Genomic DNA, 14919 nt, shown 5'->3' with positions numbered 1-14919 from the left:
CATGTTAAGACTATGTCTTAAGAACTAGTTTGACCAACTAGCAGTTACCAAGGGGTAAGCAGTCTTCCAATACAAATAAGACCAATCTACCTTTTCATAACTTAATTAAAAAAAAGTTATGGTCTTGAAGAAAAAAAAAAGATGACTAACTTTTTAAGACTAGTCTAAATGGTTTATGCAACCGGCCCCAGTTCTTTATTTACCCTTGGAAGATCACAAGTACCCTTGCAAGACCCCCACCCCCCTGGCAAATACTCCACAAGAGTAATACAGATGTGCGATGAAACTTTATTTAATACAAAATACATAAATAGAGCATCTGCAGGTGAAATCAGTGGCAGAAAATATTTGTACACATAGAAATACATTTATATATGCAGACAAAAAAGCTGCGGTGACAAGAAGAAACAAAATAGGGCAACTCACCTTCAACTGCAAAAAACTATTTTACCTCTACCAATCCCTTTATGACAGCCATAACAGATTTGATTAGCATAATTAAAATAAGAATATTTATTTCCTTGGCTAAACAAATTTCCCTGTCCAAGTTCAACAAATATTCAAAATTCCAAAAACTATCAAGTAGTCCATACACAGGACCATAACTTTTTCTTTCTCTTTTCATTTATTTAAAAAAAAAAAAAAGCACAATCTGTGATTAATGAAACTGTGAGCTAAATAGCTCAAACAGCCTCGATACGTGAAGACCAAATCATGGTAACACTGTTGTACTACTACCACTGGATTGCCGGTTACAGATTGCGTTTTTTAATTAAAATCACTGGGTTCCACTCAGTTAACTGCTGCATTGGTATAGATGTATGGGGCAGTTTAAGGGCATAAAAGCACTCTCATTCGGACATGTAAATAACTGAAAATACATCCCACAAAAACTGTGCAATTCGTTATTCCATCAGCATTGGCATCAGAGTCAACATCCCAAAAGTGAAGCAGTAAAACAGATCAAGCTAATGGAAAGAAACATTCAAAGGCAAAAAAAATAATAATTCTGGTGTGAGGCACCAAATCAGCATCTTGTTTAGGTGATATCTGAAACGAACATAGGTGTTGTGCTTTCAATAACTGAAAGTTTTGGCAGTATGTGATATGCATCTACAGAATAAAACATGAAAAGTGTAACTCAGACAAATGATATAAGGAGTCGTCTTTGAAATAACCGCTGCAAAATGTAGAAAATGTAAACAGGTATGACAATTCACAACACTTGTGCAGCCAGATGGTTAAAAAAAAAAAAAAAAAAATGTAGACTCTCCCTCAACAGATATGTTCTTCTTAAAACATCCCTTAAGGAATACAGCATTTGATCTCTTGAGGTAACGCTTACCCAAGTGCTGTATCATTTAGACTCTTCCTTTGATTTTTAAATCTACACCTAAATATAAAATTCAATAATATTGCTTCAATTAGCAAATATATATGTGAGCTTTTTAAAGAGAGTGATGCAGTGCACATTAATAATGTATGGTCTGTTGTGAGTGGTGTTGTTTTCTGAACCCTAATGCTAAAACTGTCAAGACAGACTGTGTGAGGTGTGAGGCTGGTTTATGCAGGTGCAGTCTTGAAGGCGCTCCATGCGTGGAAACAGCGGGTGAAACAGTGAGGCTCATTGCCCTTGCGCACCAGGCGCAGTTTTCTGGGGTGCTCTGCATCCTTGGACCTCATGTGCTGAATATAGACCTGATTGAAGGGTGACACGTATGTTAAGCAGGCACAGGAAAGGCCTGAGGGCAAGTGTGTATGTGTGCGAAGATAAAAACGAAGTGCTGGTGTACAATAAAACTGCCACCGACCTGACAAGCCTTCAAGCTCAGTTTAATCTCCACCTGGCTTGTCTGTGTGCCAACCCACATGTAAACCTGCGAAACAAGCAAACAGACAGCTCAGCAACAGAAGTCACTGCCAAGAGAATCTGTTTGACTGCAAACATGAAGCTCTACCTCTTTCCCATTGTCCAAAAGCATGATGTCGTCATCAGCCAGGTCATCTTGACAGAAGTCGGAGCACTTCTCTGATACAGCAAAGTAACCCTTCTCATTGGAGCACCTGAGACAAAAGGACAAATCTATCATTACCTCAGAAATATGGTGAGTGTATTACATGAGACAAAATACAAAAAAATAGAAGTTACAAAACCAGTACATTTACACTACTGTCTAAAAGTTTTTATGCTCACAATGGCTACATTTTATCAAAAATACAGTAAAAGCCATAATATTGTTAAATCTCATTAGCATTTAAAATCTATATTTTTTTCTATTTGAATTTCTATTTTAAGTGTAATTTATTCCTATTTTCAGCATCGTTACTCCAGTCTGTCACATGATCCTTCAGAAATCATTTTAATATGCTGATTTGCTGCTCAAAAAACATTTCTTATTAAAATCAATGCTGAAATCAGTTGTGCTGCTTAATAATATTTTTGTGGAAACCAAGATACTTTTTTTATTCTTTGATAAAGTTCAAAAGAACAGCATTTGTGTGTCATAGAAATCTTTTGTAACATTATAAATGCCTTTGCTGCCTTCCTTGCTGAATAAAAGGCAGTCATTTCTGACCCCAAACTTTTGAACAACAAATCAATTTAAATAAATCAAACTGAAATGAAATACTCACCTAAACAGTCTAGCGTATTTCATGTACTCCGCATCTTCATCATATGGCTTCTGTGAGCCGATGCCAACCCAGAAGAAATTTTCTGGCTCTTCTCCTTCATTTATCACCTGAAGAAAAGGGAAAAATAAAAATAAATAAAAAAGGGGTCGAGGTGTAATGTGCATGTTTTGATTTTCATAAACACGGTATGAACCTGCTTGCTGTAGGTGTCATCAAACATGGTGTTCATGATGTCCTCTGCCAGTTTAGCTTCATCTGGGTCTGCTGCTCGGCCCACCCATGTGTACACTATTCCCTGGTTGTCCGTACTTTCAAATGGCACCTACACAAATAACGTTTGAGTTATTAACCACTGCAAAGGATCTTTATTCCTTTATAATTATTTGATGATTTATAACACATGAACAGGTTGTATAAAGTACATTAATGTTTACCTTCAGTATGAAGCAGAATTCAGAGTTGAGGTTACTGGAATCTGTGGCTATCTGAATAGTCCTAAAACACAACAGAAACGCCACATATGTAAATTCTTTTATTTTAGACATAGCAGATGAAAATATGCTAGCTGGACATAACATATAGTTACCTGGTGCATAGTGCGCTTCCATTTGTTCTGATGTGGTATAAGCTTGGCTGCACACTGTCCACTTTTAGCTTCCTCTTGCCTTTGTGGATGATGAACTTCCTCTTGAAATGTGACAAGAACTTAAGATTCTCCTGCTGCTGGGTCATCCTCACAACCTGAAATACACATGAGATGATGAAGTCTTCTTAAAATAAATGTCATAACATTCATGATACATATGAGGATTACATAGTCAAGGCAACAGGATGAACACAATTAAGTCATATTTCAGAACATGTACATTAACCAGGCAAACGTGTGGTACCTCCAGTTTTCCTGGGAACAAACTCTCAAACTTCTTCTGCAGGCTGAAAGTGAAGGTCAGCCAGCCCATGTTGGAGGCCTCACGGCCCTGCCAGAAGTAAACCACACACTGGAAGTCTTCTTCAGGCTGTTTGTCCTCATTGTCTCCCTCTTTCTCTTTGTCTTTCTCCTGATCATCCTCATACTCCACTGGCACCCAGTACCTAAAACACACACAAATATCCCATTATTTTACTGAAACATGAAAGTTTTAAATATTTAAACAGCGGTCTCAAACTCAATTCCTGGAGGGCCACAGTTCTGCAGAGTTTAGAAACAATAAGCTCCAAATCGCATCTGCTTGGAAGTTTCTAGTAATCTTGAAGACCTCGATTATCTGGATCAGGGAGTGTTTGATTAGGGCTGGAGCCAAACCGTGCAGAGCTGTGGCCCTCCAGAAATTGAGTTTGAGACCAATGATCTAAAGCCCAAAACACACTGCACGATTTTAGCAATCCTATAAGATCACTGCATGTCACACTGTGCGACATGGATCTAATAAACTTGGCTACAACGCGTGTGTAGACTGTATGATAATGACACCTTATTGACTCGTATGCTATGACCAGGGCCGTCGCCAGAAAATCTTCAATGGGGGGGCATTTCGTTTTCATAGGGGGGCACACTTTTTTATGATCTCAGAAACAGACATTCACCAAAACAATAACAACCTGTATTAGTACTTAAATTGATCAAGTTCTATATTACAACATATTTAAAAAGATAGTCTGTCGCCTTTTGTGTTATGTTATATTGTGACTTATGTAGGCTATGTTAGAATCACCACTCAAATCGCCAGAGTTTTGTTCTGCACGCTTGCGAATCTTCTCTTTATAACACTATGTAAACAGATTCACTGCGCAGTGTAGAGAGAGATTTGTTGATTATAACTTAACTTTGTGAGATCGTGATGAACTAGATGGGTGACAGCTTTTTAACTGCTATAAAGGGAGCTTTCTATGCCATGTATAATCCATTCAGAATTTGAATATAAGTTTTGTTTATCATGCTGCCAAGAGAACCAAATGTAGCCTATTCGGAGTGACATCCACAAATGAAAGATTTAGCCTACTCTCGAAATTGCAATAGCATATATAATAACCATATCAATGGATCGGACAAAACGTGTCAAAAATAGTCTATGCATTAAGGACATGACTTGCAATTAAAGCTTTTTAATTTCCAACACAATATTAAATTGGTAATAGCCTATAAAGCATATTAGTGCACTAGCCTCACCATTAAAATAGTTGAAGGCTGCAGGTCTTTGAGTGAAATCTCCTGAGAGCTTTATTAAAACACTTATCCTACATGATAAACTTGTTGCATGTCACTGCCAAAATCTGATTCAAGATCGCATGCGCAGCTGAGCAAAGGGAGATTTTTTTTTAAGGAATTTAAGGGTTTTAGACTATCTTATGATTTATCTATACATCATGCTACACTGTATGCTACGCTAAAACGATTTTTATTTATTTATTTTTTATTTTTTTGCTACCTGTAGGCTTATAACAATGAATTTGTATTTTAAAATGGGAGTACAACGAATTTATGACAATGTTTTATACATTTTATATACAAGTTAATAGTGAAAAGTTCCTTAAAAGCACCTGTAATGCAATAAAGTAATTTGCAATTTTTTTCGAGCTATTTTTAAAACATTTGCTGCATGGATTAAAAAATAAATGTGAGGTGACTGTGTGAATCCTTATGTGCTGCTATTTGCGTGCCCCGCACTGCATGCCCGTCCGCTGCGCCACTGTGTTATTAGCTTCCTAATATTTTACCGTTGTAGAGATTAGTGGTTCTTTGAGATAAATGCTGCTGAATACGTGATTTTTCCCGCAATATTCATAGACTAGATCAGTAAAATAAACATTTTTCGTTCTCAATATTAAGTTCACTCGTGATCATGTAAGCAGGGGGGCAGGCAGATTTTTAACCAATTTTTATTGGTTGGTCAGTAAACGTGGATCGTACCAGCAAACACACTGTGCGATGATCATACTGTATCATAGGCTATCTTTGATCGCAAGACCATGATACGGCCGTCTTTGAACCTCTCTCACTGTACGACACAGGACCACCGATTAGGAGCCGATGATTTACGATGCCCATCTGTTGTCTGGGACAACCGAAAATCGTGCAGTGTGTTTAGGGCTTAACATGCATAAATTGACGGCAGCACACTGAGGAGGAGATTTAATGGAAAGGGTGTGCTACGTCTTTTTTTGGCGTCTAATGATTTCATCTAGTTAACAATCATTATTCTGTCCATCTCAGAATTGATGGATTTTTGCAGTTAATTTCAGTGAAACCCTCTGACCAACCTGCAGAGAAATACGTAGCAATCCTGAGTATGAAAGTGACCAAACTCCTCTTCTGGTAAACGGGCAAACTTCTTCCCCTCCAGAACAAATCCCTCCATGCCATCTAAATCCTCGTTCCACTCCTCCATCATCTGTTCCGCCTGTCAGAGTTACAACAAACCCAAAAAAGACAATGGATTTTACACTACAGATTTGACTATAGCAAAAAAAATTAAAGTTTGGGCTGTTTAATGAGCTGTTAATTCAGGTCTCACCTCTGTGAGAGGCATTGCTGGCTGTCTAGGAAGGAACAGAGCTGTTAGGTCGGCTTTCATCTGATCCTTCTGCTCTGCATCCTTCTTCACCTTTCCACTCAAGCCCTCTTTTTGCTTTACACTCTCTGCGTTCCTGGTATAATCCACCTTCAACACGTCATCCCAATTCTTGAACTTAGATTTGAAGACCTGTTGAGTGTAACATGGTAATATAACAGGAATTAGAACACACTTTAAAAATGTGGTTTCGTAAATAAAAGGTCAAAGAGTTTTTTGATTCTTTTATTTTGTAAATTTTACCTGGCACTCGGTGCCCTCCAGATTACGGATGACCACGGCATGTTTTGGCCGATGGAGCATACTGCACACCTCTTGGCCCAGCTTCAATGCAGCTGCCCTCACAAGTCGTGGGGACTTACGGCCAATCCAAATGAAGACATCAGACCAGCAATCTAAGATGTAGACACCTTTAGTGTCTAAAAGGCCTTGTACCTAAAACAAGATATTCCACCAGTTAAGTGCTTTCAGGGCAAATTAAAAAGTACAACACTAATAATTAACAGATTTTAAAAAAAATTGTGAAATTACAATTTAAAAGAACTATTGCCTATTTTAATACATTTTAAAATTTATTTTATTCATATTTTTGTGGAAACAAAGATAATTATTTTTTTTTCAGGTTTGAAAAAGTTCAAAAGAACAGCATTTATTTGAAACAGTAGAAACTTTGACACTGTTACAAAAATGTGTCACTTTTGATAAATTCAGTGTATCCTTGCTAAATGAAAGTATTCATTAGTTTTTTTTAAAGAAATCTTATCGACCCCAAAATCTGAAAGGTAGTGCACATATTACTCAATTTTTATGCTGCTAAAATCATTATGGAAATGACAAATCATAGCAGTCTAAACTCTGCATTACCAGTCTTTGGTCTGGAACCACATCTAGCTTGAGCTTGTCCTTGTGCTCCACAGAGAGTTTGTAGTTGATCTGAGGAAGTTCAAGGTATCCCAAGCCCAAACCAACCTAACAGACCAAAAAAAAAAAAAAAAAGGGAAAAATATTTTACAACACAGTGGTTTTGGAAAGGAATATACGACAAATAATAGACCATTCCCTGACCTTATAGAGCTTGGGTCGAACAGGGGTGAAGCCATCTGGGACATGTTTCTTGATTTCCTCAGGCTGTCCCCCAAGAGTCCCCCAGAACTCTGGAGGTTCTTGATTCTGCATCAAAGTTGTAATCTCTGCTTTGCCTTTTCGCTCATTTTTGTTGATCTTCTCAGCAAATAACCTATAAAAACATAGGCACTACTACAAATCTGAACCACAAGTTGGGTGAAAACGGCTTATTTGTTTGCATCTTACCTTGCTTTTGTAGTCCCACCAAGTGTTGCATTGCCTCCTCTCCAAACAAATATTTCAAGACCAGTGTCCAACAAAAAGACAAACCTTGAAATCAGAGAGAGAAAAAAAAAAAAAACATTATCAGACTAAATCACTCCCATCAAAATACATAATACAGCAAACAGCACATTAAGCTCACCGGGGGTCGAGTGAGGATGCTTTCAGAGGCACAGATTCTAATCTGATGTTCTTTTTCCCATAAACCCTGTACAACCTGCCCAAAACACAAAACAAACAGGATTAGAGCGAGTCAGATCAGGTATGTACTGGATAGGCGGTCCTGGGTGTTGTTTTTGGTGGGGCACCTGGTTGGGTATTGAGTGTCCTCCACTGTGTAAAATCCACTGGAAGTTCCACCCTCAATATAAGAAATCTCATTGTTGAACACCTAAAATGACAGTACAGAACAAATATGTGCTGAGAAAGCAGAAATACATCATTGTGTGTAGAAAATAGTGCTTGTTTTACTTACTGCAGTGAATTCTTCACTCTCGTCTCCCATCTCCTCTCTGATAGTCCTGCACTCGGCACCCAAATAATTACGGAGATTGACAGCATGGATGGCAGAGCCGGCTTTCTTATCAAGGGTAGCTACCTGCCCGATCCAGTAAAAGATCTGCCAGTTCAGGGCTCCATTGTCATCTAAGAACGTCTGTAGAAACGCATTGCAAAGCATTCATTGAAAGAAGGGTTGCAGACTGGATGTAAATTACAGTACATTTAAAAAAAAAAATCAAAATCAAAAAATTACAGGCCTGACCTTGAGAACAATGTAACAGTCTGCCTCATAGAACTTCCCATGGAAGGCCTCGTCCACCTGGATGGGTATAAAGTTTTCAATCTGCCAAACCACAACACCAGGGATCTGGCCCACATCCTCCAAGAAGAACTCAGAGTAATCCAGCTGCGGTTTCTCCAGGTTCTTGTCCCAACGTTTGGTTTTCAGATCAGAGTATTTCAAGTCTCCATTCTCCTAAAAGATTGTAAGACACATGAGACCAGGAATGTTTGGACATGTACCATTATAAAGGTTCCACCATGAGCTCTGCTGTTACCTTACCTCAATGGATTTGTTCTTCTCCTGAGCCACATCTGACATTCCCTTCAGCACCTGTTTAGCCTGATCATCCTGGGCTGAGTCCTTGCGTCTCCTTAGCCTCATTTTTCTGGCCATATGGTCTCTTGGGCTATTTCCTGCATAACACACAAAGATTATGTTGCAATTTGAGTTGCATTACAGAGACATATTTTAAGTTTTGTTACTTCAAATTCAGCAAATTGAGCCAATAAGGGTTAGGTAGGTGCTCACCACCACAACAACAACTCTTAGAGGGGAGGAAAAAGAAAAAGAAAAAAAAAGAAGAAGCGAGAGACATATTGTACCTCCACCAGCTGCTGCCACAGTGGCTGGCGATGCACCAGCCAATCGCAGTTGGTTCTGCAATGAGAAGTCTATGTTGTACCACTCAGCTGTCCTGTCCACTGGTTTAGGGGGCATTACTAGATTTGGATTCTCACGGACATCCAAAACCTAAAAAAACAAAAAATCAGCATCACAACAACTTCAATCAGCATTTATTAACCGTTTTAACATATGCATGACTGTTTGTTGCTTTACTCTTAAATTTGTTAGCATATGTTTTTTATGTACCTAATTATAAAAGTTTTAAAATGCTTTTAAAGAAATCTTTTATGCCCACCAAGGCTAAATTTATTTGATCGCAATAAATTATTGCAATATGCTGATTTGGTGCTCAAGAAACATTTCTTATTATTATCAATGTTGAAAACAGCTGTGCTATTTAATATTTTTGTGGAAACTGTGATCGTTCAGGATGAAATAGGAATCTTTTGTAACATTATAAACATTAAACCTTATAAAATCTTACTGGCTCCAATCGGTAGGTAATAATACGAAGAAGAACAATATCTTTTTTTCTTTTTGCAATAAAGATTTCTTACCTCCAGGTCAGTGAGGAAATGAATGGCCTCTGGTAATGTCACAAGCCGGTTCTTGTTCAAAACCAGCTTTTTCAATTTTCCACACCTGAGCAAATCAAAAAGCCAAATATTATTATTATAAATATTATATACATTGGTTTTATAAATGATGTCAAACTACCAATAAACTGTCAGTTCTCACCTGCAAAGCCCCTCTGGAACAAGCTCCAAATTATTATTTGCAGCCATGAACTCAACCAGGTTGGACAATTTTCCCACACCAGATGGAAGCCCATCAAAATCAATTTTGTTTGAGTTCACATACAGCTTCTTCAGCTTAGACAGCTTGCAAATGGCAGACTGCATATCACATCAATCAGGGGGAAGAAAGAGACAAGGTTAGCAACAAGTCATCAAATATATCAATGTAAGCTGAATGACAATACTATAAAGGCATAATCTCCTGCACATGCACAAAAGCACTTTCAACATCTGATAAGTGCTACGTTCCTCCGTTTTACTTTTTATGGCAATGAGGGACTTACAGGCAGGGATGTGAGCTGATTCCTAGAAAGGTTGAGCGTCTCGAGTTTGGTCCACTGATCTATGCACAGTGACAGTTCAGATATCTGATTGCTGCTCAGATTCAGCCGTTTGAGATTAGTCAGGGAATACAAGCATTCTGGTACACGCGTCAGATCATTACAGGACAGGTCCACGTCTACACAGAAACACACAAGATTCATTATACATGGAGCAACAGCAATTACTGATACAGATTATTGTTTTACAGAGCACAGTAACAGTAAATTTGGATCTCTACCTGCTAGGTTGGTGAGGCCCTCCAGACTGGTGGGCATATTATTTTGAGTACGCTGAGTGTTCCTTAAATGAAGGGTTTGAAGGGCCACCATAGCAGGTAACTGCCTGTTACAACAAAGGCACACAAGCGCACAGAGTTTATCAGAGGCAATGCTGATAACACAATTAGGTCATCTGAAATGAATGTAGCCTTTCTCCTGTATGGCAGTGTACATAAATGGAAATAAAACAAATCATAAAAACCATCTGTCTTACCTCAGCTGTGCGTGCATAAGCAGATTATTATTGAGTATGAGAGTCTGCAAATGGACCAAGCGTCTCATCTGAGGAGGCAGACTGTCTAAATTATTGTCACTTAGGTCCAGGTACAGCAGATCAGTGAGGTTAATGAACAGCTGATTTGGTATGTTATCAATGCTGTGAGAAAAAGCAAACATCAGAGATGAGTTCACAGAAATCCACAGTTGAAATCATCAAAAAAAAAAAGAATGCAGAAAAGTAATGTAAATATCCCACTGGCACTTTTATATTGAACACACATTTGTTTTTAGTCATGTCAAGCTCCAAATTTTTTTTTATCAGGTAGAAATTGAGGGTAAAAATATTTTCAAAAATCATTATCATTGATTCTTATCCAGTAAATCACAAACACTTAAGAAATGTCATGGAGCTTTCAAATACAGTTGTGGACAATGTGAGGGCCATGGAGGTAAAAAGGTTGAGAACCACTGATAAAGATGGATGCTCCATTGGTTCTTCATTGGGTTTTCAGCATCTTGTGCCATGTGCATAGCATTTCTAAGATGGTGTGTGAAGTTAAAAATAGTTCAACTTTTAAAAACATGTCTCAAGATCCCTGAGTTCCTTTCCATTCCTTCAGTAGCACTCAGGCTAGCTATTATGGGGCACAAAAATGCATCCTTTGAGTAGACCACCCAAATCACCCAAAATACCATGATAACAGATCAAAATATTTATTTATTTATTTATTATTTTTTTAAAGGTCCCATGACATGCTGCTTTTTGGATGCTTTTATATAGGCCTAAGTGGTCCCTAATACTGTATCTGAAGTCTGTTTCCCGAAATTCAGCCTTGGTGCAGAATTTCAGCCACTATGAGCCAGTCCCACAATGAGCTTTCCTTAGGACGTGCCATTTCTGTGTCTGTAGCTTTAAGGACGAGAGAGGCGGGGCAAGGTGGAGGGTGGGTGTTTGGCCTTAACCAGCTTGCACTACCATGCGCTAATGTTGACGGTGGATGTATCGCAACGGCTTGTAGACACACACTCCTTCAAGCTTTTCAGTTTGACCCAGAATCTGATCCGGATGGAGAAGTTGCAACTCAGCGGCTACAGCAGGACGTCTCCGAATGGTTAGTTTAAAATATTGTGTCTGGATACGGTACTTTAGTTGGTTTGTTTATGTATGCTGTTACAGTTATTATCATGTAGCTAATGCTAGCCATAGGCTCGGATGAAGGAACTAAAAAAATACTTTTGTGTTCATTTGTTCATCCAAACACTGAGCAACTATCATGCTTCGCTCGTTTGCAAGCCATGATGTCTCTCGAGGAAAAAAAATATATTGCGCTGGCCTCGCACGGTAGTAGCTCATTTTCTCATGGGTGGGCAAAGCAGACAAAGGGGAGGTAACCTTTCCCCGTATGACGACATAAAGGGAAGATTCCAGATTGGGCCATCTGAGCTTTCATTTTCTCAAAGGCGAAGCAGGATACCCAGGGCTCGGTTTATACCTATCGCCATTTCTAGCCACTGGGGGACCATAGGCAGGCTAGGAGAACTCATATTAATGTTAAAAAACCTCATAAAGTGAAATTTTCATGCCATGGGACCTTTAATAAATGCGTGTTTTCATGAGTGATCATTATTCCTCACTTCCAAGAACTTGGATACAAAACAGACAAACCATACCTATTGTGACTGAGGTTTAAGACCAACATGTTTCTGGAGTTCTCCAAATCACGAGGGATTTCTGTTAGTTGGTTGTAGCTCAGATCCTGAACAGAAGAGGGAAGAATTCATCTAAACACACATATCTTTTACCATAATACAGCACATAATCCATGACAAATTCACATAGTTTCACTAATCAAGACACAGACCTGTTTACATAAAATTAAATAATGCCTGTAATTTTGCACTTAACTGAGATATATACTTCATCCACCCAAGAGAGAAATAAACAAAGTAATTCTCTACATACCAGCACAGAAAGATCATCCAGCTGAAAAATATCATCAGGAACACCAGAGTTCTTCAGGTTGTTTGCTCTGGCCACAACCGCCTACAGCAAAACAACAAGGGCAGATTAAATGCTGGTCTGAGCATTGAAAATAACACAGTAAAATTGTGGATAATAATGCTATATTAATTCAAAATACAGGTTAAAAATTGGGGTCAGTAAGATTTTGTAACATTTTCAAAAGACGTCTTATGCTCACCAAGGCTACATTTATTTGACCAAAAATATTAAAATGTTTTACGTTAGACAAACTAGATTTTATAAAATGAAATATTTTTAATTTGAGATTTATTTCTGTGATTGCAAAATTTAATTTCTAAATTATTCCAGTCTTCAGGGTCAAATGATCCTTCAGAAATCATTCCAATATGTTGATTTAGTGCTCAAGAACTTTTTTTTATTATCATCAGTAGTAACACTTTGCCATGATATACTTTTCATGATTCTTTGATGAATAGAAAGTCCAAAAGAACAGCTTTTATCTGAAATATAATGCTTTGAAACATTAAACAAGACAATCATAGAAATATTTTGTAATGTTATAAATGTCCTTACTGGCACTTTTGATGCATCCTTGCTGAATAAATGTATTAACTTCTTTCAAAAAAACAACAACAACAAAAACTTCTGACCCCAAACTTTTGAACGGTAGTGTATGTAAACAGTTACATATATATTATAATGAATAGGTAATTTTCTTTGCCATTAAAGTGAAATAACAGAAGATAAACATAGTATATATATATATATACACACACTTATGTGAAAAGTAGGCAGAGGAACATGTGACAGTATTACGAAATATTTCACATTACCCTCAGGTTGGGAAGACTTGACAACTCTCCATGCAGTGTGGTCAGGCTGTTGTGACTCACGGACAAATGTTCCTGATTTGGCACAAAAGACCCAAGAATGAGCATTGACAGTCTAATTGCAAAATATGAAATTGTGACTCAGCTTTGCAATTGACAATCACCAGTTTCTGTAGGGAAGACAGTTCCTCTGGAAGATAGCAAAGCCCCGTTCTGTTGAGCTTCAGCCATCGCAAACTGGTCATAGACTTGACATGCTCAGGAAAATAACCCCCCTGCGTTCAACAGAAGAGATACAAGCATTACAGCCTCAAATCTGACCATCATGAGTCATGCCAGTCAGTTTCTGTCAGTTTTCACACTGATGTCATTTTCCAAACAGTCCTACTTGCTTCAGTCTGAAGCCTAAATTAAACCTAAAACAAGCTAAACCTGGTGCAACGATGTCATTTCAAAAACATAAGAGATTATGGGGTGTGTTTGCTATAGCAACAACATGAGCCTGAGCTAGAAAACATGCATGCTGTTCACACAGTCTTCTCAAGATGAGCAGATATGACTGAAGTATTATATAAGACAGAGACTCACAGAGCATCAGTACAAATTTACTCAAGTGGTCTGACACACTTGAGAGCTTGTGTAATACTGCTTGAGGAACTCGTGTGAAAGAATTTCGCATTTAACACACTTAAAAATCTTACTTTTCATATACATACTGATAGCATATGTTGGACTCTCTAGTCTAAAAGAAGCTCCAAAATGTTTTGAAAGCCCGTGTCAGCAGCGCAGTTCATTTATCGAGGCCAGACGCCTTACAAAGCGCCAACCAACACATCTGACTCGCTAACAAACTTCTAGTTATTTCATCGCTGTCACACAGTTTGATTGACCGCGACAAATTTTGACAAGTCGCGAGCTAACGCCCAGCGTTCTTCAAAGCTAGCTGAGTTAGCACTGCTAGCTCACCATCTCAACCTGTTTTGACAAGCTAACTAACCCACAGCACTTTCCTCGCTTGAGCGAATGATTTATTTACAACACCCAGTACATATAGACGTATTAAAGCAGAACTCTTACCTTAAAGTCATTCCCACTTAGGTCTACTCCCCTGATAAAGGGGAGAACTCCGGTCGCGGCCATGTCTAATTCAGGATATGGCAGCAGTCGCAGGCTATTTCTGTTTGGCAGCGGCTTCTGGTGGAGCAAACACACTCCCCTGCTCACATAGTACAGCCCACTTACTGCTCAGCGTTACCAGCCACTCACAAAAAAAGTTCTTTTTGTTTCGATAAAATAACAACTGTTAGTTAAACCCGCCCGTGATAAGCTACACCCTGCTGCAGTTGACTCAGAACTGATTCATTAATGAATCATTTGCAGTGTCACAGACACACTGACAGGACCTGGGACAAAAATATGATGGGTTGGTTGCCTGCCTCTCCTGGCATAATGGGCCCCACTCATCCCAGGGGCCATCACGACATTCCCAGTTGTTTTGTACTTTAGCATTTTATGCTATTGGGTCCATA

General features: G+C 38.5%; 1 protein-coding gene across 1 annotated transcript; it reads right to left on the bottom strand.

The window, feature by feature from the left end:
• Window positions 1–276: 276 nt before the first annotated feature.
• On the bottom strand, window positions 277–14745 carry flii (FLII actin remodeling protein). Its single transcript, XM_058771375.1, has 30 exons — window positions 14468–14745; window positions 13555–13665; window positions 13394–13465; window positions 12540–12620; window positions 12248–12333; window positions 10572–10733; window positions 10318–10421; window positions 10040–10215; window positions 9697–9854; window positions 9516–9600; window positions 8937–9084; window positions 8614–8747; window positions 8314–8526; window positions 8026–8205; window positions 7859–7941; window positions 7693–7767; window positions 7515–7598; window positions 7269–7440; window positions 7068–7172; window positions 6447–6638; window positions 6147–6335; window positions 5893–6032; window positions 3525–3726; window positions 3221–3375; window positions 3069–3129; window positions 2828–2956; window positions 2635–2741; window positions 1959–2064; window positions 1812–1877; window positions 277–1698 (listed from the first exon to the last, which is right to left on the bottom strand). Exons 1-30 carry the CDS (start codon window positions 14528–14530, stop codon window positions 1564–1566), a joined length of 3774 nt encoding a protein of 1257 aa, XP_058627358.1. The 5' UTR covers window positions 14531–14745; the 3' UTR covers window positions 277–1563.
• Between the last annotated feature and the right edge of the window lie 174 nt (window positions 14746–14919).

The sequence above is a fragment of the Onychostoma macrolepis genome, chromosome 03 (assembly GCF_012432095.1).
Source record: "Onychostoma macrolepis isolate SWU-2019 chromosome 03, ASM1243209v1, whole genome shotgun sequence".
NCBI classification, from domain to species: Eukaryota; Metazoa; Chordata; class Actinopteri; order Cypriniformes; family Cyprinidae; genus Onychostoma; species Onychostoma macrolepis.
Note: the sequence above shows the minus strand (reverse complement) of the source record. Positions and strands in the feature narration are given on the sequence as shown.